At 39.7% G+C, this 24,578-nt stretch overlaps 1 protein-coding gene across 1 annotated transcript in view; it reads left to right on the top strand.

Moving 5' to 3' along the window:
• ARID1B (AT-rich interaction domain 1B) overlaps positions 1 to 24,578 on the top strand; it is a 324,487-nt gene that overhangs the window by 264,154 nt on the left and 35,755 nt on the right. The window contains 2 exon segments of the mRNA XM_027688947.1: positions 776 to 1,103; positions 18,805 to 18,950. Coding sequence (XP_027544748.1) covers positions 776 to 1,103; positions 18,805 to 18,950 — 474 coding nt within the window.

Consider the following 24,578-nt stretch of genomic DNA (forward strand, 5'->3'; position numbering starts at 1 on the left):
CGTGTTAAAACTAGTTTTCCCAGAGAAGGTGCACTGTAAGCTACCACCCCTTCAGCAGAAGTTTGGCATAGCCAAACTGAACTTACCAGGAAGGCAGGATAGGGCAGGAGGGAGCAGGAATCTTTCTTGGAGCCCAACAGCCATCCTCACCAGTCCATGCCAAATCACCTCTGACACAAATGGGCAGAACAGTTAGGAGCAAGAAGCCTGTTGCTGAAATTGGAGAAAGACAAAGGAATGAGAACATGAAATTACAAAAATAAGATTCTCCCTTGAGCTTATGTAATGGGCTCCTTACATGCCACGTCCCTCTTTACTGCAGAAGGGGGTTGTGTACTGTGTGCTGTGCTGTTAACCCTTTGGAGGCTGTGCTTTTCTGTATTTGTTGTTGCCTCATAACACATATGAGACAGAAAATGTTTGAGGGTACCTGAAAATCAGATTCATAGGATCATTCAGGTTGGAAGGGTGCTCAGGTGTTATTATTGGCTGACCTTCTATTCAAATTAGGGTTAGATAAAGAATCAGAGCAGGTTAATCTTGGTTTTATCCAACCGGGTTTTGAAAACCTCCAAGCAGAGAGTCTGAGTAACCTCCTTGGGCAGCTTGTTCCACTGCTTGTCTGTCATCATGGTAAAAAAATTGTCTCAACTTTGAGGCCAGCATGGTTCACTTTAGTTCACATGTGTAAGTTCTGCAGCTGTTTACTTCCTAGACAGAAATATTTGCTCAGAAGTTTTAATGTTTTTCTCTGTGCTTTTATCATTTTGTTCAGGAAACTACTCCAGACCGCCGACGTACAGCGGTGTGCCCAACACAAGTTACAGTGGCCCAGGACCTGGCATGGGTATAAATGCCAACAGTCAGATGCATGGACAGGGGCCAAGCCAGCCTTGTGGTACCATGCCCCTGGGACGGATGCCATCAGCTGGGATGCAGAGCAGACCATTTCCTGGAAACATGAGCAGTATGACCCCCAATTCTCCTGGCATGCCTCAGCAGGGAGGCCCTGGGATGGGCCCACCTATGCCAACTGTGAACCGTAAGGCACAGGAGGCAGCTGCTGCAGTGATGCAGGCTGCTGCAAACTCCGCTCAGAGCAGGTATGCCTTCAGGTGAAAGGAGTTTAAATAAGTAGGAATGTTTGTCATTTCTGAAATAATTGCGCTGTAGAGGCATGTGAATATGCATTTATATATATTCTAGCTGTGCCCTTATCTCTGGGAGGAGATGATGTGTGGGAAGAATACTTTTCCTTAAACATAAGGGGAATTATCCTCCCAAAAAGCAGCTGTGACAATGGAGATGATGGCCACTTCCAGCTTAGTTCTTGGCACTGCAGGCTTTAGGAAAACTAGCAGGATTGCAGTGACATTAGGAGTCAAAAACAAGCCCTCTGCAACTTCAAATTAATTAGCTGGTGATTTTTTTTTTTTATCTCCAGTAAAGAGAGGGCCAACATGTCCTTGACAGCTTGCCTCTGCTAGAGAGTGAGGAAGCTTATGAATCTGCCCATCAGCTCATGCATTTACTACCCACATATTGGGCAGCAGTGCTGATGGCAGTCCTCTTCTACAGGACATTCTTATTTGTAGTCAGGCATGCAGAGGGGGAGAGGAGGGCAGGCTGAGAAGAACAGCAGGAGGGGAAAGGCAGAAGGAGAAAAGCAAGCTGTAGTTATCCGGAGTTGATACCTGCCACTTGTGCATCCATAAGAGAGAACCTGCAAACAGGATTGTAGAGACTGGAGACATCATCTCTCCTCCTGTCTTCCCTTTGAGCAGTGTTGCTGTTTGTATGTGGATTTATGTCTGTCCATGCTTGTTTTTAAGATGCCGGAATACTTGCAATTAAATTAGATTTTCTGTGAAATTTTTCACATTAAGTAATTTCCATATTTCTCTGGACTCAAATAACTCCTGGCATATTTATTAGCTTTTTCTGTTGCAAGAAGTTCCATCATATCTGAGAATTACACAAAGTTAGTTGGACTCTTCTGGTGAACATTTTTATATGTGTGTGTATTACACATCTTGCACTTATGCATATGTGTACACAGATGCGCATATACTCATACAGGTATTTATCATTCAAGATGCAATGTAAAATAAGAAACAGGAAGCTAACGTGTCCCTGTATTTGTTGCTTTCTTGTTTTGGGAGTGTGGAAGGCGGGTGGCTACTAGTGATTAGCAGCAGCAAACTTTTAAAACAATAACAGTAAATTTAGTGTGCTTCATGTTCTTGTTCAGTAAAATAGAAACAGACTCCCTTAAAATAGACTGTGCTCCAGCAGATATCTGTGAACCAGCAGTCTCTTGCTTCTGTTGGTTGTTTTAACAGACCTGCCTTGTAGGATTTATGGAAGTCTGCTTCTGTCTGTCTGGTTTAGGCTATAAGCTGATAGGTCAGGCACGAAGGAATAAATAGGCCATCACTGCAGCTGTAGGAGCAGGATTTCTGTATAATCACAGAACGAAAGGTAAAGCTCACGTTTGTTGGTCTTGACAGCAAGAAAAGACTTGGTGTTAAGTGGAAGGTATTTGGTTGTGATTCGACTTACACATTGGGCATAGTGTGTGGTGTTTGATCAAAAACTAGGTTAAATGATTACCATTCCTATCTCGCACCTTCCTACCAAGTCAGTTTATAAAACTGCTTTTTGTTTTTAGCTTTGCCTGGACAAAACTGCACTGTTTCAGAGCCTTCCCATCACACACTGGCAATTCCAGTGATCCAGCACCTGTGGAAGGGCTGAGGAATCACTGAAGCTCTATTGCGAATACTGGCAAAAGGGCAAAACTGCAAATTGAGAGAAACTTGTCACGCTGCTCTGATGTCAGTAAGTTGCAAACACACTCTTTGATCTCAAGTCAACTGTAGAGGAGAAAGCATAATGGCTTTTGGCGATTCCTGCAAGTCCTCCAGGCCTGCGTATGAAAGGAATGTACTCAACAATGATTTGGATTTGTGATACAGAGCAAATCCAAAGAGGCTGTTCTTCAGTTCTGCTTTAGACCGCCAAATTTTTCCCAGCCTGTTTTTCCCAGCCAATGAGGGGCTGGTGGACAGCCCATGTTTTCTTTACAGCACCCCAACTATGGCAGCGCTCAGGCTCCCTTGGTGCACCAGCCTCAGTACGGGTAGGTAGCAGTGTAAACTGGACTTGCTGTGGGACCTTGGCTTTTTTTTTTGTGTTTATAAACATGCCATCTGAGTGCTGAAGGAGTATAAAGGTCACTGAAAGATACAGAAATACTTGCATTGTAGAGGGGTTTTTAGTTTTTTGTTTTCTTTTTACTAATGCCACCGTGACAGTTCAGTGAAAATCTGCATGTCACTCACTCACACATCTGCATGGCTTTTGACATGGCTCCATTCCCTTGCTCCTAAAAGGGAAATGAAGAACCTCATCACTGAGAAGTAATGAGATCTGTCCTCCCCCTGACCCAGGGCATCATCTTTCTTTCCTCGTTGGTGTTTTTGTCTCACAGCGGTGCTGTGCAACCATGTGTTCTGGACTTGCTGGTATTGTCACTGCTGCCTAGGCAGTGAACTGCAACGCCCAAAGTATGATCCCTTTCTAGTGGGTGTTGTAGTGCAGGAGTGATTACAGGGTTTCTTAATGGGATTTTCAAAGAAGTTTTGTTACATTGTAGTTGAGCATGCATGTGTTTGAAAAGTTTCAGTTAGTCACTAGAACAATTTTTAAGAGCACTAAGTATTCCTTGCAAAACATTTGCCTGAAATGCAGATACTCTTTTCTCACCAGTCCTTCACACTGTGATTTCTCTAACCATACCAAAAATTACAGAGCTGGGAGAAAGTATCTACACTGGCTCGCAGCCTGTTGCTCCCTCACAACCGAGTCCATCTTAACCTGAGATTTGAGCTTTATGGGCTTCCCTGCCATCATGTTATTTCAGTTGTTTCTCTGTAGGAAATCTGTAATACCCAAATAACTGCTGCCTTCATGGTAATTAACAAGTTTTAATTACCATTTTTCTGTAGCTGCTCTTGTTAGGTTTTTCCTTAATAACATTGTTCATTTATGTGCATAGAAAAAATAGAAAGAAAAGCAAAACATTAGAACACAAGTCTACTGATTCTCCTGTTCAAAAAACAAAAAAAAATAGTGAAATAGGAGAGCACTCCCTCCATACTACTTTGCCTAACTGGGAAGACATCCACTCTTATATGCTAATGTGCAGCCTTTTCTTTGAATGTGTTGAGTTTGTAAGTTTCAGCTGTGGGGTTCAGAAATGGTTGGATTTTTATTACTGTAAAACACACTCCTCTATGTAGAATTAAGAAGAAAATTAAATGGTTGTGTCAGAGTCATGGTTACACAGCAGTATTTCTGTACAAGTTGGTTGTGATCCCCTTCAAGGTCAACTTGTTGATTCAGTAACCAAGTATCAATAGGGGAGAGAAATTTATCTTCAGCTGTTAATCCACAGGATCTGTCTTTTACCAGCTCAGCAGTCTCATTTAGACAAAGACGGCTGGTTTGCCTCTGCCTCACCAAGCCACGCTAAGCAGCTATGTAAAATGAATTTAAATGGCATGCATCAGAATAAAATCATTTCCACTGGGGCATAAAATCAATGTTCGTTAATCAGGGCTGGATGATCAAGATCTGAGTGTCAGCCAGTTATAGCTAGGTATCATCCTCAGTGCAGACCATCACCCTTTTCATTAGAGAAGATAAAAATCATATAAATAAAAGAGTGGTGGCTGTGGAAGATACTAGGTCTACACCATTTGAATTAGCCTTTGACCTCATCTTGAGGCCTGTTTTATGTTAAGCTTAGCTTAATTTCTACAGCTACATAATACCTTCCCTGTAACCTAAAATCTTGTGATGTGCCAGTCCGTCTTGTGCAGGCAAGCCAGTGTTTCCCAAGTAATACTGAGCTTGTCAGGCTAAAGAAAGGTGTTTTTAAGACCTCTTCATTGAACATCTTCGTTGTTTCATACTACCCAGGGCGTTTAAACTTGCTCTGGGTAACAGTTTACAGCAGGCAATGTTAAATAACTCTCTAAGACCCTATGTAGTCATTCACTTTATTTTCAGGAAGACAGTGTAAATAAAGTGCAAAGCAGTATTTCCGTTTTTATATTTATCTTAGTCTCAGCATAAGTAGTTAGAACTAGCATTGAGTAGTTAGGACTAGATGTTGAAGACCTAACATATCCATGGAAGAAAAGACTCTTCATAACTTATTTAGGCTGACACTGACTGAGACCCCAATGGTGGTTCTGCTGCTGGAGACTAGAACACAGTGGAGGCCTTCAAGAACCAGGTGGCTCCAGAAGATGAAGTCTTGTATCACACTGTGGTTCTTAGAGCAGTGCATGTATTTATAGTGATAGATAAATGTTTCTGTTTGTACAAACCTACAACACAGTAAGCCTTCAGTAAAAACAAACAATTTTAAGCAAATGAGATAGCATTTTCCCTGTTCAAAGGCAGCAAATTTAGCCAGTATCTTCTAGTACCAGCCAATTTTGAGTTTCTCACTTTGTGGATGCTCAACTTGAAACTTTTCAAGGACTATGTGTGCACTGTCTGTGAGCTTTTGTTTCCTATAGCAAATGCCCAGTACAGACTTTTGAAAATTGATTATTGACACCTGAAGTCAACAGATGTTTTCAGAGTTAGATGCTTGTCACCATCATTTTCAGCATCTCTCATGCTAGCAGTGAGTGTCATTCTGAGTATGTCTTCTTAGCATTTGGAAGTGTGATTGTAGTATATGGAGAGGTAAAGACATAGTTGCAAAATAGCTGGCTTGTATGCTGTTAGCAGTGTGGCCTTAGAAGATGTAATTCAGTGCTAGCTGGCTGTAAAATGCGCATCCAACTGGATGTTGAAATGAGCTTTTTGCTGGTGCAGTTATCAATACCTGAACTAATGACAATAAAATGAGTTTTGATGTGCATACATGAGAAGCAGTCCTATCTTTGAAGGCAGTCTCTTTAACCTCAGTGTACCTTAATATGATTCTCAGGATTGCGTGTTGCAATTTTGTAAATTAAAGCAATTTTTTTTATAGATTGAATGAATTCAGAATTAAGTGTCGCTGATTTTAGAGGAGATGATTTAGACATAGTAGTTTATTAAACTGAGGAATTGGGAACTAGCTTAGCTATTTGCAACCACTGGCCATTTTAAAACTTGCTAAATTAAGGTGGGTATTTACGTTACCATCCGCTGATCCCCATGCCACCTGAGGAGTGGTGTTCAGTCTCTACAGTAATGTGTGATATTGCATTGCTTTGCCATAACTTTAGGCGATCTAGGATGTGATTCTGTTCTAAACTGCTTCCCAACCAGTTAGATACCACGGTCTTATTGTAGTGTGGTCAGAAGAATTTATGTAAGTTCTTAGTCAGTCATAAAACTGATCTAGAAAAACTGCACTGATATTAGAGAATTTCTGTTGGACAGAGAAACACAATTAGTGTAAATTAGTTTTAAAAGTGCATTCTAGATATCTTCTTTATAGTATGTGTGTGTGTCTACATGCGCATACACCCTTGCGCACATACAGGCAGACTAACCTTCCATTAGCATTTCTCTCCTGCTGTGTATGTATAATTCATATTCTGTGTTGCTGGTGCCAGCAAAGCACTTTTTCCGTATTATTTTCTCCAACAGCAGGGTAATGCAGCACTGCTGATGGACTAGAAGGTACTGGTGAGGAAATATCGTAATGGACATGATGCATTAAAATGTCAAAAGGAAAAAGAACAAGGAGGAAATAGGGAATAAATTTTTTAAAAAGAATAATAATATAAATAAAACCCAGAACTTTTTTAGGTGTTTTACATTCTAGAGCCTGTCAGTTTCTATGTAGTACTTTCCAATCTGACCCTTTTCATCTTGAAACTTGGGTTTAAAATTCTAATTGTGATTTTGAAAGCTGCAGTTTTGTAGCAGGAAGTCTTGAATGCTCCAGTAAAACTTACCGTCTTTAATCCCTAGTCAGAGTATATATTTTCCATTGTTTTCCCTTTTCCCCTTAAGCTCGGAGGTGCTGTTATTCTCTGCTGGGAAGTTCAGTGGAGTGCAGGAAGGTTAAGTACTCATTCAAGTTTCTTTGCTTATTCAAACCAGGCTACTTCTAGATGAAAGGCTGCCAGCTGTGAAATCCCCGAAGTAAACTAGGCTAAGATAGGACTGGTAGCCATAATTGGAGCCAGTGCCGTATGTTATCTGTGGCCTTTGAAATAAGCCCCTAGCAGAAAGGCTCTTTCTGCTGGGTCTTTTATTTAATGTTCAGTCACATGGAAGGAGTTACTCCTGTTCAAATTCAGGCCATTCACAGTTCTCCAGTCTCAAGCTGTCTAGTCAGAGGGGTCTGCTCAACTCCTCCAAACATTCCCAGATTTCCTTTAGGGATCCTGACGGATCACGCTACAATGAGTGCCACTTTGCTTTCGATTAGTGCCATTTGAATATCCAGGCAGTTTGTTTCAGTCCATGAAACCACACTTGGCTTCCAAAATAAAGTCCATGTAGTTTCAGCACAGTGAAGTGGCATTGCTTCTTGGCCTAAATGACTGCAGAATGTCTGTGTGAAGCCCAAAGAGCTACCGTGCTTGCTCCACCTGAGGCTGGTAACGATTCAGTAATGGCTGGAATATTTTCTCTCCACCCCAGGTTTCTGTGTGATTTGAAGGGTTAGAAAGTCCAAGTACTAATGCTTACTGTAACTGTAATTTCTAAGGGAGCTATTAACCAGTATTGTCATATTTCTTTTTTAAAGGACCCATGCATCTTCCTTCTTCATGAGAAACAGTCATTTGTATCAAGCTGATTTTTTTATTTATTTTTTTGAAAGGGCATTTCCTTTCCTCATGTTCGCTTTTCAAAGCAGAACCATGTATGGCTTTTTTCTACAGTGTGTTAGGAGGGGGTAAGTACAGCTCAGCTTATATGTTTTTATTATAGTAAGGGGAAAGCTAGAAATCTTTTGTGATTATTTTATTTAAATGGAGATGCATTTTATGGATCAGCTCAAAACTGCTGATAAAATCATGTAAGGATTGGAAGAAACTACATGCTGAGCTAACCAAACCCATTTCTTGTGGGAGACTAAGAGAAATATATTTTTATCTGGAATTTTGTTTTACTAAAAGGTAAATCCATCATTTTGGAGCCCTGGTTGTCACCATGCTTTCAGGCAACCAGTGATTTGGGGAGGCATTTTTTTCTTTTTTGGTTACTCATCAATCAAGTAGACTGCTGTATGCTGTACATGCCTTTAGAGATTAACCACAGACCTCAAGAGTCTACTCCTTTCCTCCTTCAGAGAGTAACCATTCTCAAATTGTGAAAGCAGGAGTGTGTTGGGAAGGAAGGGTGACTTTTAGTCATGCATGAGAATTTTCACTCACCTCAGAGACACTTCTAATTCGATTATTATTGTGTCAAGATTATTTTTGGCTCGATTTGGTTGTTTAGGAGAGTCATTGCCCTCTGTAGAAATACTAATTATTTTGAAACAAAATTGCAGTGTAGGATTCTGTGTAGTTTATTAACATTCTGCCTCAGGGTTGGATGTTACATAAAGATTCTGTACTTTAAAATGTGATCTTTAGGAGATTAAGAATGCAGTACTTCATTAATTGTTATTGTATAAAGTTAAAGAATAAGATGACCTTAGATGGAGTAATCTTTCTTGGATGACAAGAAATGTTTCAGATGAGGAATCTGAATTTTCACACTGTCTCTCAGAAGATCTAGTTTAAGTCACAGAACTGATTGGGGGGGGTAAAGAAAGAAAGGCAAAACAAAACAGTGGAATAACCATCTTTTTAATGGGACTCATGAAGAAAGCTAATTCTATGACTGCTCTGTGTGATTTGGCACATACACTGTGCAAGTACAAGATTGATTGAACAGCTTAAGATTTTTGTGACAAGGAGAGACATAAAAAATGGTAGGAAGGTTTCAGGTTTTAAAGGGCTTTTAAGGTTTTAGGTTGTTTTACAGTGGTGGTATTTGAGAGAAAAATAAACAATTTTTTTTTTTTAGCAATGCTACCTGGAGAAATATGAGTGGGAAGAGCCCTTCACTTTATTGATGAGTTCAGATGGAAGCATCAGTTCTAGCTGGACATATAAGTAACCTTGTAAGAGTCATATTAAATAGCATAACAGCAATGAGATTTTTTTAATGATGGCATTAAAAGTGGCATTTAGTGTTGAGTGGCAATCTTACATTAAATACCTGTTGCAGTTGTCACAACAGGTTTCAGGTACCTTCTGAGCCAAAGGTGAAGAGCCAGCTGAAACTGTGGTGACATATGCACCACATTTCTCTTGTGAAACTGTTCGGTGTGCCAAAGAGCTGAGACTGATGGTAATAGTGGTAGTAATAGTATCAATAAACATATAACTGCTCCAGGCCATTGGGCAAAGATAGGTATGTAAAAATGTGCCTGTTGGGAAATCCCTTTGGAGAACTTCCTTGCCATGCTGCCGCACATGCACAGTTGTTCTCAGTGTACTGCTGTCAACCAGATGACATTTTACTATGAAAAGATACACTGAAGAGCTGGCATGAAACGATTGGGATTTTATTAGATTTTCAGTTTGTTGCCAGCACAGCGAGCTCTATGGAGTTGCAGTGGTGCTCAAAAGCAGTGTGAGGACATGACTGAATATGATAAGGAGGGGGTGAGAGACAGCATCCCCCTCGGGGGTTGAGCCTCTCCCAAATCAGTGTCCCACCACAGGAAATTGAGTCAGTGAAACAGACAGCATGTCCTTGATTTCCTGTAGCTTTTTAGCACCACGCTTTGGTGACCTTCTAGCTGTTCATGTGCTGGGAACAGACTCTTACCCATTTTCAAGTAATCTTTCTGGGAGAGAGTTCATAGGGCCTTCCGACTTTTTAATACAGCTATTTATAAACATGCACAAAAATAGAAGGTGCATAGTGAGAGTCATATGAGTCACTCCCATTTTGATATCGAGTCACACCAGACTAAATCACCCTTCTTGGCATTCTGGTTCAAGTTGACTCTGTCATGGCATACAGGGCAATTTTCCTTTTTTCCCTATAAACCCAGTTCATGCATGCTCTGCTTCCTGGGCAGATTACAGCAGCCCTCTTTTACCCATCACCCACTCCACTTGGGCTAAGAATTGTATCTCCACAGTGTTCAGATATCATGTCTGATGGGGACAGTTGTGCAAGCAGTTGCTGTTAGAGCTGCTATATAAACCCACCTTGTCTGGAAGGTAGGCAGAGGTCGCCAGGAGCAGAGCTTCGATGGGATTACAAGCCATTTGACTTGGCCTGCTTTTCAGTAGTTCTGTGTTTTCTGTCACACAGCATTAGATAAATTGTATTTGTCCAGTACAGGTTGCACTGAGTATTAAGAGCTTAGTTTGGTCTTACACAAATAAATAAAAATATGGAGATGTCACTGCACTTCTAAGAATGCTCTTCCATGAAGGCATTTCAGGGATTCCCTGTGGGTTTGAGAACTGGTGACCAAACACTGTGGTCACCATGAAATTCAGACCATAAACACCTTATTAACACAAAAGGAACTTTATAAAAACAAAATCAAATAGTTTCAACCTAAAAAACCAGACAAACAAGCAAAAAGAAAACCCCTTTTCACTATTGCTAAATGTTTTTCAGTCACACACCTCTCTGTCATTAGGATCAAATGAAGTTAAGGATTTTTTTTTTTTTACAGGCTTATGCTGTATTTTCCTCACTGTATTCAACTACTTTATTATTCTTCTGGCCATATTTTAGACCATTATTAATCTTGGATCTCTTCCTCAGTTTTTGTTCTCTGTAAAATGGGATAGGGAGATTTATTCTGATCTCAGCATGCATTCAGCTGTACAAATGTTATGTCGTTGTGTTGTTATTAGCATCATTACTCGTGAATTACATGTGCCTCTTATGTTGCTCTTCCAGTGTTTGATGTGGGGTGGCATTCCTGTATTTTGTTGGGCTTTAAATGACTAGCAAGTAGGTAGCCCATTGGGCAGATGTTTTCAGTGGAAAAAGGGTTAATGTGATGACAATAGCTTGTAAACAAACAATAAGTTTTTGTGACTGCTTTTCTTAGAGGTTCAGCATTGAATCAGTGTGGTAGGAACAACTAATTTTTAAGTTTCTCCTCCCTCCTTGATTGTTTATTAGCGAAATCTAAGTAATGGTAATGATGCTAAAGGCACAAGTATTTGTGTAATCAGAGGAAAAATAATATATGTAGAAAGGCTATTTCTGTTATTCTTTCAGAAAGTATCTTGCACAATAATCTTTAGATCAACCAGACGAAGAAAACAGGCAGTGTACTCAGACTGCAGTGGATTACAAGGCGTTTTGCACTATCACATAATTATGATGCTAGAAAATTATTCCCATTTTAGCATTGCCAGTTAGGTTTGGTTGTTGAGAAGAACAGTTTTGCGTTGGTTCTATGTGCCTGATGTCAGCAGACACACATACACACACACACGTCAGAACAAATCTGGATGCTTTTTCATTTATGTTTCCCAGTGCTTTGTCACTGTCAGTGGATTTCAGAGCTTCGGCTTCCCCTTTTCATGCACATACACATGCACAACTGTAAAATTTTCTTTTTCCTTTTACCCTGCAAAACCGGAAAAAATCTTGTGGCAGACCTAACACCTTTCATGTCACCAGCTTTCATGGTTGCTTTTCTAAAATTTTATTTTGATTGGCAAGCTTCTCCCCTGAACAGAGGAGGACATGTAAGTCCAGGCTAGTACACTGATAGTAACAGCTAACTAGAAGAGGATACTTCACTTTCACATGTAGTGATCCTGAATTTGTTTGGTTTATTCACATGGGAACTACCTTCAATGCCATTTTATAGCTGCTGAAGCCAATATTCAGGTTTTGTGTATCTTGGCCTTTGCTAACAGAGCTGATGCGCCAGTGAACTTCCAGTCAAAGTAAACAATGTTGTGGTTTATTTTCCCTTGTATTCTTCCTCCTTCAGTTCTCCCATATCCCCTGATGACAGAAATGGTTTCATTTCTCCAAGGGAACCCATAATGTAGCAAGAAGGAAAATCCATAACAAAAGAGCATATGTATCTGCCTGCACATGTTTATGTGTAAATTCTACAGGGAGAAAGCATTCACAGGTCTCACTTCTGAATTACTCTCATTATAATAACCCATTTGGTGTCAAAGTGTGACAGATTATAAGCGCTTAAGGCTAGTCCCAGCTCAAGATAGATTTAAATAAAGTACTTCTGGTTATTGTGCAGGTCAGTGTGTTTAAATAACAACCACCCAAATCATACTTTGACATTTAAAAGAGAGAGGAAATATTGTCATGCTGCAGACCTGGCACAGATAAGCACAGGGCAATTTGGTCAGTACACTGTGATTTGTGAGTGCAGCCTAACTCAGTCATTTTCACAGTTTGTAATCAAGTAGCCACCTTAGCAGTGTGTCAGCATTAAAAGAAAAAATGTTCCTTTTAAAATGTTTACACAAATTACTCCCCTGAGGTGCTGCAGTGCATTTGCTGCAAAACTGATGTAGGTTAAAGATCTGGAGCAGAAATGGCAAACTTGTGGGCCGTTTTTTTTCACCAGCCAATTGCTCAGGTGGCCAGGTCGCAGTAACAGGATAATTTTTCAGATCCAGTGCCTAGGGCAGGATAACTGGGAGAAATCCCTACATTACATGAGTACTGTGGCAAGTGTCGAGAAGCACAGTGCAGAAGTGCCTAACAACTGATGCAAGTCTGTGATCACTAGGATATCTGCAGTGTAACTCAGTGCCACCTCTTCCCTACCTGGGCTGTGTGCCCCATCCCAGCTCTCGTCCTTGTAGCTCCTTCAGCATTGCCCCACTGTGCCATGCTGTTGGACTGGGACTCACGCAGCTTTTGGCCAGAGTGGCCGCCTCAGAGCCTGGCCCTACCTCATGGTAGGGTGCACGAGCTGAGGAGCTGTGGGAAGGCACATCTCTTGTAGCACCCTGCTTTGAAGCTTCCCTGTGTATCCCTTCGTTCCTTCAGGTATATCTGGCTGAGAGGTTCCACTTGTGCTAGAGGGACCTAAACCTGTGTTTACCCTGGGAGTAGCAGTATTCTGTATGTTCCTCCCTCTTCCTCCCCCATCTCTGTTTCATCTCCCTTCTCCTGAGCACCCATCATCCTCCTGGGTGTAAAAACCTTTGGCACCTAATGAGGATGCTCCCAACCATTTTTCATTCTTAATTTCCATCTACTGTCTCCTTCATTTCCATCTTTTCTGCCCCAAACTCTCCTCACCTCCATCCCTTCTAGACTCTCTACCTCTGAACCCTTCTGTTCCTTACGTGTTTCCATGCTGGAGTTGCTTGCTGTGCTCAGGCTGCCACAGGGCTCATTATAGAAGCTGGATCATTTTTTCTGATAGCAGGAAGGGCTTTGCTCCAGTGTTACAGATTGAGAGGAGAGCACAAAACGTCAGATGCCTCTTAGAAAATCCACAGAAAGTTCTAGAACTTGATCCCTCTGCACACAGCAAAAACCTAAGCTTTGACATATTTCCATATGAGAAGTTGTGTCTTAATTTCTTGTCCTGCTGAGAAGCATAATCCACTTCTGTCGCTGTCCGTAGCTAAACCACACCAACCTCTAAACTCAATTTTGTAGTTAATTCATATCTGTTCAATAAGGAGGGAGGAAGATGACAGTAAAAATCTTGCATCAGGTGACAACACTGAGAAGGTACTAAGTCATATATCAGCAAGTATGAAGTGCAAGAGCTTGTAAAGTGACTGCTGTGTAGCAGTCGGAGACAACATGTGAACTTACTGTGGATTTCAGGTCCAGTGAAAGAAAGACATCTCCGTATAAGAGACACTGCTCGGCAGCTGTGATCACTTATGTGCTCCTTTGTATTGTCAGTGCTGTTCTTTCTTGCAATTTCTTTGCTTGGCTTTTTAACGATGACCAGATCTTGCATGACATCTCTTTTTAAAAACACGGACTTCTGCGTTAGCTCAGAAGACACAATTAGATCTGATGCTACTTGTTTGCAGAGAAAAGAGATTAAGTGCAGATTAAGCTTTGGGTAGATTGCAAATGAAGGAAAACAAAAGAGCAGAACAGGACCTTCTTAAAAGGAAATGTTTTGAATTTGATCAGTTGTATTTTGGACCCGGTAGTACACCAGACTATCAGCAGCACAATGAAGCTGACAGGCTAGGATCATATGATCATTCAAGCTGGAAGGAACCTCAAGAGCTCTGTAGTCCAACCTTTTTCTCATCAAACTCAGCTTAGAGCTCATGGATTTATCCTGTTGGGTCTTCAAAACTTCCAAGGACAGAGATTTCCCAATCCCTCTGGGCCACCAGATCTAATTTCTGACTGTTTTCATGGGGAAAACGTTTTCCTTGCATCCAGTCTGAACTTGAAGTGTTTTAACTCTTGCCCAGTGTGCCTAGTCCTCCCACTGTGCTGCACTGTGAAAAGCCCAGCTTCATCTTCTTGCTAACCACATTTTAGATGCTAGGGGACTGCTGTAGATTCCTGTCAACAGCTTTTTCTGCCCCAGGCTGAACAGTCCTGCTTCAGCCCCTCCAGTGTGAATGCTCAAGCCCTGACCATCTAAGGGGTCCTCTGCTAAACTTACTCCAGTTTATCATCATCTTTTCTTTACTGGAGGATCTAAAACTGGACATGATACTCTAGATAGAGTCTAATGAGTGCTGAGGAAGGAGGGGATCAGTTTCTTGCATCTCTCAGCTCTGCACCTCGTCACACAGCCCAGGATGTTGTTGGCCCTCTTTGCTGCCAGGGCAGTCTGCTGGCTCACACTCAGCTCTGTCTGCAAAGATGCCCAGGGACTTTTCCACAAAGCTTCTTCCCTCTGGTCAAGTCCCAGCTGGCACCACTGCAAAGGGCTCATCCTTCCCAGGTGCAGGACCTTGCACTTGTCCCTGTTGACTTTCATAAGGTTCCTGTCAGCACATTCCTCCAGCCTGCCTAGATCCCCTGAGGTGGCAGCCCTTTCCTCAAGCATAACTACTGGCTCTGGTATTATGCAAGTGCTGTGCATTGCTAAATCGTCAACAGAGTAAATAAACCACAGAAAGCAAGTAGATTCCCCCATTCCCACTTTTAATCTCTTCCATTTGCTGAATTCTTGAAAATCTACTTGTAGCGGTAGAGCAGAAAAAAGAAATGTGTAGGCTTAGATATTGTGTTTAAATTGATAGCATAATCCTAACTTTGTATTGACTTGGCTGCTTTTGCCTCTAAATGGGGAAAAATACATAATCTGAGATCACAATATTATCTTCTAGTTGTCTAGTTCATATGCAATGCAGGATTTCTCTGACCAGTACATTTTGTAATGTGTTGCCTGTGTGTAGAAGTGTCGAGTACTGGAGTTTCCTTCATTCCCTTGGTGGGTAACTGCATCGCACTGTGAAGGCATCTTTTCATTATATTCAACATAAGTGCTTATTTTCTTAATTTCTTCCTGTTATTCCTAATTACATCATCCCTAAGCAACCCAGCCCTTTGTGTTTGTGTGACAAATATTGTAAAATTGTATACTTAACTGCATTTGTTCTGCTGTAGAATTCATAGCCGGTCAGTTGAATTTTTGCCATTAGATGTCACTACATGTACACCAGACTGTTTTTAAAATACTTGATTTTTATTTAGTGACACAAAAGAATGGAGGAGAAATCTGGGAGATGTAGGAGAGAGTCTAGTACTATGCTTTGAGATATCTACTTCTTAAACAGTATGTTGGATATGCCTTTACTAAAAGCAGCACAGAAGGAAACATAAGATATTTGACTGAAGTCCAACAACCAACAGATGATGCTGTGACCTTAAGCATATATAAATATGTTTAGCAGCTGCTGTGTAACATATTTATAAGTGTTTAGTGACCTGGAGGTTAATCAAAATGAGTTTGGTGATCTCAGCTCAGTTCTTAATGGACTCCACTTCATATTATAGCACTGATGCAGCACAATTTGTCACAGTCGGCAGTCTTTACTCAAAGGACGCCCACTGTGGAGTGAGAATTAAAGGCTGAAGTAATACCTGATTATTTCTCCCTAAAGAAACTTTCCATTCCAAGCCATCATAGAGCAAAATAATATGTGGAGGAGCTCTGTACTGCTCACTGCACCCAGTCTCAGGATAAAATAACGTTTACTCTTACGGGATGTCCTTTCAGCATTACTGAATTTGCTCATGCATACTGAGGGCAGTGCTTTGAAAGGGGGCTGGGGAAGGACAAAGTCCTGCAAGGGATAGTGCTGAGTCTTTTCACTTGCTGACCTCTTTCCAGAGGTGGAGAGCTGTGTCGGTTCCAAGTGTGGCATTACATGGGAGGATGAAAGGGATAGTTATTGCCTTGCCAGATGAAATTTCAGAATTAGGTTCTGCCATTCAGGTCCTTCTGGGTAAAGAAGCAATTTTTTTAGACTTCAGTTGTTTTCTTGCTGTCCTGGCTGAAGCTAGTGTATTCTTTTTATTTAATTTCTGCTTTCTGTCTAAACTGGAAACAGTTTCCTACTTTTTGATTTAAAGCTGTTGTACAGCAGTATGCTTTCGTGAGCTTCAGTTGAGATTGATGTCCATAGTGGGTAACATGAAATAGGTTGTACCTCAATTTAAGACAACAAACAACCCCACAGCTTAGAAGATATACATGCTATAGAAAGTAATAGTATTGAAATATTAGTAGGTAAGGACCAATTTCTGCTTACCTGCAAGGTGCGTATCTCCTGTGTATTTTTAAAGCAAAAGAAGGACATCGAAGAGATAGATACCTGTAGAGACTTGCCTTTTCCAGAATCCTAGCCTTACTCCATAAAAGAACATCTCAAAATCTATTACTTCTATTTTAAAGTGTAAAAATAAACTTGCACATTTTTTCATCTTCACTAGTAACTTTATCCAGTAACAGAAAGGATCTTGCTTATCCAGCATAGAAAGAATTTTTCAGTTAACTGCATTTGTTGAAATACAGCAATTTTCAGCTAAAAAGGGGGGGTGGGGATGTTAGAGATACAGTATTTACATAAGAAAAGCTTGATTGTGTGACTGAAATCTTTTAAAGTTGTTGCCAAATGGTTCTGCTCTTCTCCTTTCCCTTTGTAATTTTCCCTTGGAGCATTGCACCACCGTGCATTTTAAATCTTTTCCCTCCACTTCTCCTTGCAAGCTTCATCAGGGAAATGACATTGTATGGCAGTTGTCTCCTTCATATCAAAAGAAAGCTTTTGCCTCTTTGCAAGAGTGAGAAAAGTTTGTCTTCAGAGAGCAAAGGACAAAACTGACTTGGAAAAAGATGCTTTATTTAGATAACACATTCTCTTTTCCTCTGAAGAAATTCACAATGTGTCAAGAAAAATTAGGCCAAATAGTGCTTTAATGGTCTTTCTCCTGTACCTCCTAAAAAAGAAATCTGTTCCTACCAGTTGCATTAAGAATCTGCCATGAGTTTCAAGAAGACAAAAAGCCACTGAAGTTACTGAGGGTTCTTGGTTTAGGTGTTGTCTTTTTTGTTTGAATACTGAATAGTAATTAAAAGTAGAATTTATACCAAAACTTCCATCTTGCTATCAGGACATGCAGCTTTCCCTGCCCGTAGAATAGCATTAAATGCTTCGTTTTTTGTAAGGAAATAAAAGCTGACAGGTACTAAAGCTATGTAAAGGGGCGGTTGCTTTCTTGTTTCTTTTATTTGGAAAAACAGCATAAATTTACAGGGGGTACACTGAAAAAACAGGTCTGAGTTTTCGATTTCCTATGTAGTCTATGAATATACAAGTAAGTATATTTTTGCATGGGGTTTTATTTATATATATGATTTTATATGTATGAGCCTTACCACTATAAATATTGTAATACGTGCTTCCTTCAACTATACTAAGAAAAGGTAGGTAATTGTTTGATGGATTAAAAGAATAAAAGGTTATTTTTTAAGTTGAATCCTGCATTACATTGGGCTATTCGGCTTACTTGGATTGGACTATTTTCTTCCTTGTGCCTCAATTAACTACAGAATTTGATAAATCAAGTACCAAGCATACTTAGATACTTTTAAGAACTTAAAAGGATATAATTTTTAGTCCTTAAAAATATTTAGTCTGAAGATCTTCCCATCTGAACATGTGGAGAATTATGTAAGGGCTTAATTTACGCCAGTTTTTCAGATAAATATAAGTCTCAGTTATAAAAGCATTATACAAATATGTGGTTAATATTCAAAAGCAAAATAGTTCTGCTGAGGTTTATTGTTTCAACAAACTGTAGTATGAAAGACTGGACATAGATGGCATGTACAAATGAACACTGTGTTCAGTGCAATAACATCAGATATAGAAATCAGAAACTGAGTCTGTGGTACCCATTTTTCTTCTGGTCATTTCACTGTTTGTTAAGCTATGGCAGGTAAAGACTGCTATTACATGGTCAAACGGCAATTCGCTGGATTTTTTTTTTCATGCCAATGTGACTCCTAATCACATTGCTGTCTACTATAGGTGAATAATATGAGTTGTATTTTTCTGCTGATTGGTAGTGACATATAAAGATGCTGTCTACCTGTCTTGAATAGTCTTCAGTCCAGTTCTATCTCAGATATATGGTAACTTGTTTAAGACTAATTCAAAGCTCCCTATATTGGTGAAGTGAACTAATTGCGTGCTTTCTCCTTAGCTATTTGCAAACAGTAGGAGCTGTACTCTGTGACAAACCACAGCATCTTCAGCAATGAGGTACATAATAAGACATTGTATGTGTGCTTTCTTCTCCTAGGCAAGGCAATTTTCCTGCCATGAATCAGAGTGGTATTATGGGATCCAGCTCCCCCTACACTCAGCCAATGAACAACAGCTCTGGCTTGATGAACCCGCAGGCTCCTCCTTACAGCATGGCACCTAACATGGTGAACAGTTCAACAGGTAATGGTGAGTAATTTTCAGCAGTGACCTTCCTCCATAAATCTGCTTAGCAACATCAGCCCTGGACTGGTGGCAGAGGAACAACCTTCTTCATTTAATTCACCCCTCTTGGGTGGTTTGGAGTGATTCAAAACTAAGCTAAGGTGCTCACTTTTTTTTTTTTGTAAAAATGTAACTCATACATTTCTCATTAAGTCCTATTGCACAGCACATAGATGAGTAAAGTGTTTTGAACAGTTCCAGCAACACTCGGACTCAGTTTGATGTAGGTGTTGACCAGCAAGTATATGTATATTTCTGTGTACATGACTGCAAGAGAGGGAAGGAAAATAACCTCATCTAAGAGGCTGCTATTGCTTTTCAGTGTCTTACTTCCTAAGGTTGCAATTTTAGATATTTAATGTGGTAGTAATTTAAAAAAAAGAGATGTGCACCTGCTCTGACTTGAAGATGCTGAAAGTTGAGCACTTAACATAATTACTCTGTTCGGAAAACATAGGCCATATTTACTGTTTCCAAAATTCATATAGGGTTTTCCTCATTTACGTCTTTAAATATCATTATATAAAATTTAATTATAACTTCCTTTTGCAAAAAAAAAAAGCATATTCAATGTAGCGATTGGATTTATCTTTCATATCATGACTTATGAGTTTAGAATTGCTTGCAGCTTTGTGTATGACTTTGAAGGCAAGTGAATGTAGTTCTGCACAAATGTGCTTTATGGTCCGTATTCAGCTTGAACTCCTAACAATTATCCTCCATCAAGATAATACTTCAGTAAAGATCAATTCTTTGATTGGGGTATGTTTGGATGAAGTTTCAATGACCTTGAAGTGGATCCTCCCAAATACTTATTCTAGTCATGGAGTTTCTGTGCCTGCTTTACTGATTACATTATCCTTTTTTGAAATGTTGGGGTTTTTAAAGTTTTTGTGAAAGCTGAATAGGTTTTGCTAAGGTAATATGATGTTGTTTCTTGGTTGTTTTTGTTTTTACTTTTGTCTGTTTCTTTAGAAATGCCTTACTACCTGAATTGTGTCTTACCAAGAGCCTGTTTTTTGGTATCTTTTTCTCTACTCTTCTTAGCCTGTTTAATTTCTTCATCCTTTGCCTCTTCCCCTGTGTTTCCTTCCTGTCAATTTTATGTGTTTCTGCTTCTTGGGAAGAAAATGGCCACTGTGAGATGCTAGTGTCTAGTATGTCCAGAGAGTTTCTTTCCTCTACATAGGAACTCCTGAGACACTTAGCAGTGTCTTGTATTTCAAAAATATTATCTTACTGTTTTAGTGAGCAGAAGAAACAGAAAGGAAGCTTCTAATCAGTAACAGTAAAAAAAAAAAAAGAGAGAGAGAAAAGAACAAAAAAAAAAGGCTTTTTTGGAAGCCATTGGTTAGTCCAGACAGCACACTGCACCATCTGATGAAGAGGGACAAGCTATTGAAAAGACCATTAGATAATAGCTTGCTTTTCCCCCACCAGAGCCATCCCAGGTAATATTAGGTTCTGTTTGTGTAGTTATGTGTTTTGTCTGGCTTGCTGAAATAAAATTACTTCTGAGCATTGAAACTGTGCTATAAATTTTGTTTTGCTATTAGCAGAAGTAATTTTTTCCCCTTTTCCGTTGGCCCCCAGAGCTGCAAAAATAACCAACAGCAAACAGATGGCAGAGTGCCCTGCCTAAGAAGATTTATATATTCCTAAGGAATAACCAGTTTAAAGGAAGATTCACAGAGGGTTTTTTTGTTCAGATAATTCAGCCATTTGTTATTTCATACAGTGGAAATCTGTTCAATGCAAGACCATTTATCCTAGCAGTCTTTTGTATGGGGTAGTCATACTCTTTTTATTGTGTTATGCATTCTGAAATATTGGATTTTGAATAATTTAAACATTTATCAAGGTTTTTTCTGCCAGTGCATTTGTGAGGTTTTCTTTTGTTCCAGTTTTATTAATTCAGAGATTACCCAATGGAAAGTAAGAATGAGATGAAGTAAAGGAGTTCAGTGCACCTCTTTTAGTCTGGGAGCAGACACACATCTAGAATGCTTTATGGAGCCAGCCTCCAGGAGAGATGGTGTTGGGGAGGAGACGGACACACACAACACCAAAAAGAGAAAATTAGGTGTGAATACACTGCAGAGGACAAATGCAGTGTGAATACTTAATTTCCCCTTATCCTGACTCATCCTTCTGCTTGGGTCAAAAAAATGAAAGTCTGAGCTTAAGGCAAGTGTAAATACAGTTCTTAAAATGATAATGCCTTGAGCTGAGAGCACTTCAGGGTCAGCTCTGGTGCTGCATTTGATGAGGTGGAAAACTTATAAGTGATACCTACTTATGGGCTTGAAAACAGTATTTTCTGTGACAGGAAGATCACTTCAGCTATCTGACTCTAGAGCTTCCCCTTCCTCCCCACCACACTTTGTAAAGTCACACATCTGTCAGATAAACCAGTGTTCAGTCAATGTGTAGGTCCTAAACCAAATACAACTGAGTGGCTGCTGATGGAGTTAAATGTGGGCATTAGTTAACTTGCTCATATACAGTGAGCATGAACAATTGTGCTTTCGGTTAGAGGCCAATGAAAACCTAAGGTAAGCAGCAGGGAGAAGTTAGTTTCTTGGTTGACTGGGTTTCAGAGAGTGAAGTTGTGTTGCCTCCTGAGGAAGGAAGGTGGGTTCTGTATACATTTGTTTTAATCAAATGCACTGACTCTAAAACAGAGGAAGATTGCTGATACTGATGGAATTGTTTTTTCATATGGTGTTGGAGCTTTGGTACAACTATGTCTAACACTGGTCTTGCCACCCATTTTTAGTAGGATTTATAACTCCTTATTACCAGTTGATTCTTTTTTTCCCCCTTTATTTATTAATTAATGTCACAGTTGAAAGGAAAATCATGCTGCAGTTACACATACTGGTACTTTAACAGTGACTGTGGATCAAACAGCAGATCACCAGCTTCTGCTGATGTAGAGCAGTTTAGGAACACAGAAATTATGAGATCAAAGATAGATTCTTCTGATAGAGTATCCCATCCGTAGCAATAAAAAAGCTTCAGGAAAATGGTGTCAGAATCCCTTCGCAATTATGGAACAAGCTGCCATTCAGAAAAATTGTATAACCTCCACTATCCTTTTATTATGTGAGTTCACATTTCCCATATATATTTTAGATTTTTCCCCCTATTTTTCAAATTCCAGCTTTAAAAATGCATCTAATAAACAGGAAACTTACAAATTCCAACAGAAATAAAATAATTTCATGCTGTGAGCCTTGTTAATTCTAGTGAAAATTATTTTTAAAACAAAACAATATGCAGTTTGGATCTCACAGATTTTGGTATTGTTCTTGCACAGAAACTGGCATTCACAATCTCTGCTACCTCTGGAGGTGAACAAACCAATAAGAAGGCATTAATCTCCTTACTGCTGCCAGGATCATTTCGTAATTTCACTACCTCTGTCCTACTGAATCCTTCCTTTTTCAGGGTATTATTATTACCAATGAATTTTTAACATTGTAATATTTTACATAAAACGTGAAGTTCTAGGAAAAATTATTTGCATGAAAGGAATTAAAAGGATGTTCTTTGAAATAACATTAAAAATACTTAGCTTATTATATGTATTTGACTTCATATTTATTTGGATGAACCTCTGATAGGAAAAGCAATCATATTTATGCATGTGAAGTATTTTTTAGAAACTTTATTTTCTCCGTTTTGCAGCTTGGTTGCATTTTTCTGAAGAATGGAAACCTCCATTTATTGCACTATTTGTTTTACTCTAATTCATATCTTCATAGGAGCTATTAATGCACATTTAGATGAACTTTCTGGAGGTTGTCAGTGGTTGGTAACAGCTGTAGTGTCCCACCACCTGTGCGCCAAACAAGTGATGACCTTGATCCAGTGGTCACTGTGTGACTGTAAGTCAAGCCAGCTCCTGGCATAGAGATGCCTGTGTCCCAAACTGCTTGTACTTGTCATCTCTGGGACGAGACTTGGTCAGCAGAAAGGAGGTGTACAACTGAGATGCCTGGTGGCCATCTCATCCCTTTCAGATAAGGTCCCCACGCACCTGGTACTGTGCTTTTCCCCAGAGGCCAGCGGTTATTCCTGGCAGGCCATCAGGCAATGCTCTTATCCCTCTTCCACTTTCTCTGTGGGCATAAAAGAAATGGGGATCCTTTTGCAACTCCACAGTCACAAATTCACTGCTTTTGCTTTTGCTTTTTCTTTCTTTTCTGCAGAGGGATAGTGCTAGGGGTGGAAGGGAGAAAGGAATGTCTTACAAAGGAAAGAATATTCTGTTTTGTAGAGCATAATTTGTTATTGCACTAGCAATAAAGAGAAAAACAATGTTTGTATATTGCTGCTCCTACAGTATTTCATCATCTTCTGGGACTAGTAGAGCAGCCTTTAGCAAAAAAAGAATACTTTGCTGCGGTTTTACCCATGTCAATATCTGCCTTTGAGTACATGAAATTCAGCATGGAATAGTTAATTCAGGACCTTGACCCATACTTGCTTTTTGAAATCATTCTAGCTCTTAAATTCTTATAATAAGCCAGAGGCTAGTACTTGAAACCTGTTCACAGTACGCCGTAACACTATTTGAGTCAAGTTTTCCCTGTTACCCTCCTCTCTACAATGTTTTATCCTTAGGTCTGCCCTTCACATGAAGAATTATTAGAACCTGTGTAGAAAGAGAGTGGGTCTTATTTAGCAGTTTCGCGACAATAACAGTATTTCACTGCTCAGAAAGGGTCAAAACAATGTTCTCGCTGTACCGCTTAGCTAAAAAAAGTGAAAGAATGTCTGCTCGCAAATCGCTGGAGAGTGTGTTTGCAAGAAGTTACGAAACAGCATTTCAACAGCAGATAGAAAAGTAGCTGTGGAAACATCTTAGGTAAAAGCTATAGGGAAACTAGACAGCCTTGCAGTTTGCTAGTAAAATGCTTGCAGTTCTCATCTTTGAGGTAGAAAGAAAGAATGTAGATGAAGTAAATAATTTAGAACAAAAAATTAAACAGAATTTGGGAAACTTTCCTTTTTTTAATAATTGTCTCCAATTTCTGATAGTTGTCAGCAAGCAATATTCAGTTGTCTTCTGATAGTTGCCAGCAAGCAATATTCAAAAGCCAAAATGAGCCTATATTTTTACATTTCTAAACATGATTAATACAGTCAGGATACATGTGGTAATTTCCGGACTGGAGATTACCACAGCCCTTTACATAAGGTGTTAACTTAAACCCCTTTGGAAAAGAGATTCATAAGGGAGTTCTGATGGAAACAAGACTAACCAGGAGTGGACACAATTTTTAAATTCTTTGCAATAGAAATACAGTGTGCCAACCTAGATAACAGTGAGATATCAGCAGAGGATTTAGACGTGCAGAATTCTGGTGAAGAAGCGTGATTGTTAACGTCACTTTTTTTGATCTCTCTAAAATGGCTTTAGAGGGGAAGGGCCATCTTTGGTTGCTTTGAAACTAAAACCAAGACTTCTTTTATAGCACTTTGACAGCATGAAATATGCTAACTGATAAAATGGATTTTAAGAGTTCTGCATCCCAGTTTGAAATGAGACCATGGCATATATTTGACCATTTTTTA

Source organism: Neopelma chrysocephalum, unplaced genomic scaffold (genome assembly GCF_003984885.1).
Source record: "Neopelma chrysocephalum unplaced genomic scaffold, ASM398488v2 Primary Assembly neopelma1_23, whole genome shotgun sequence".
NCBI classification, from domain to species: Eukaryota; Metazoa; Chordata; class Aves; order Passeriformes; family Pipridae; genus Neopelma; species Neopelma chrysocephalum.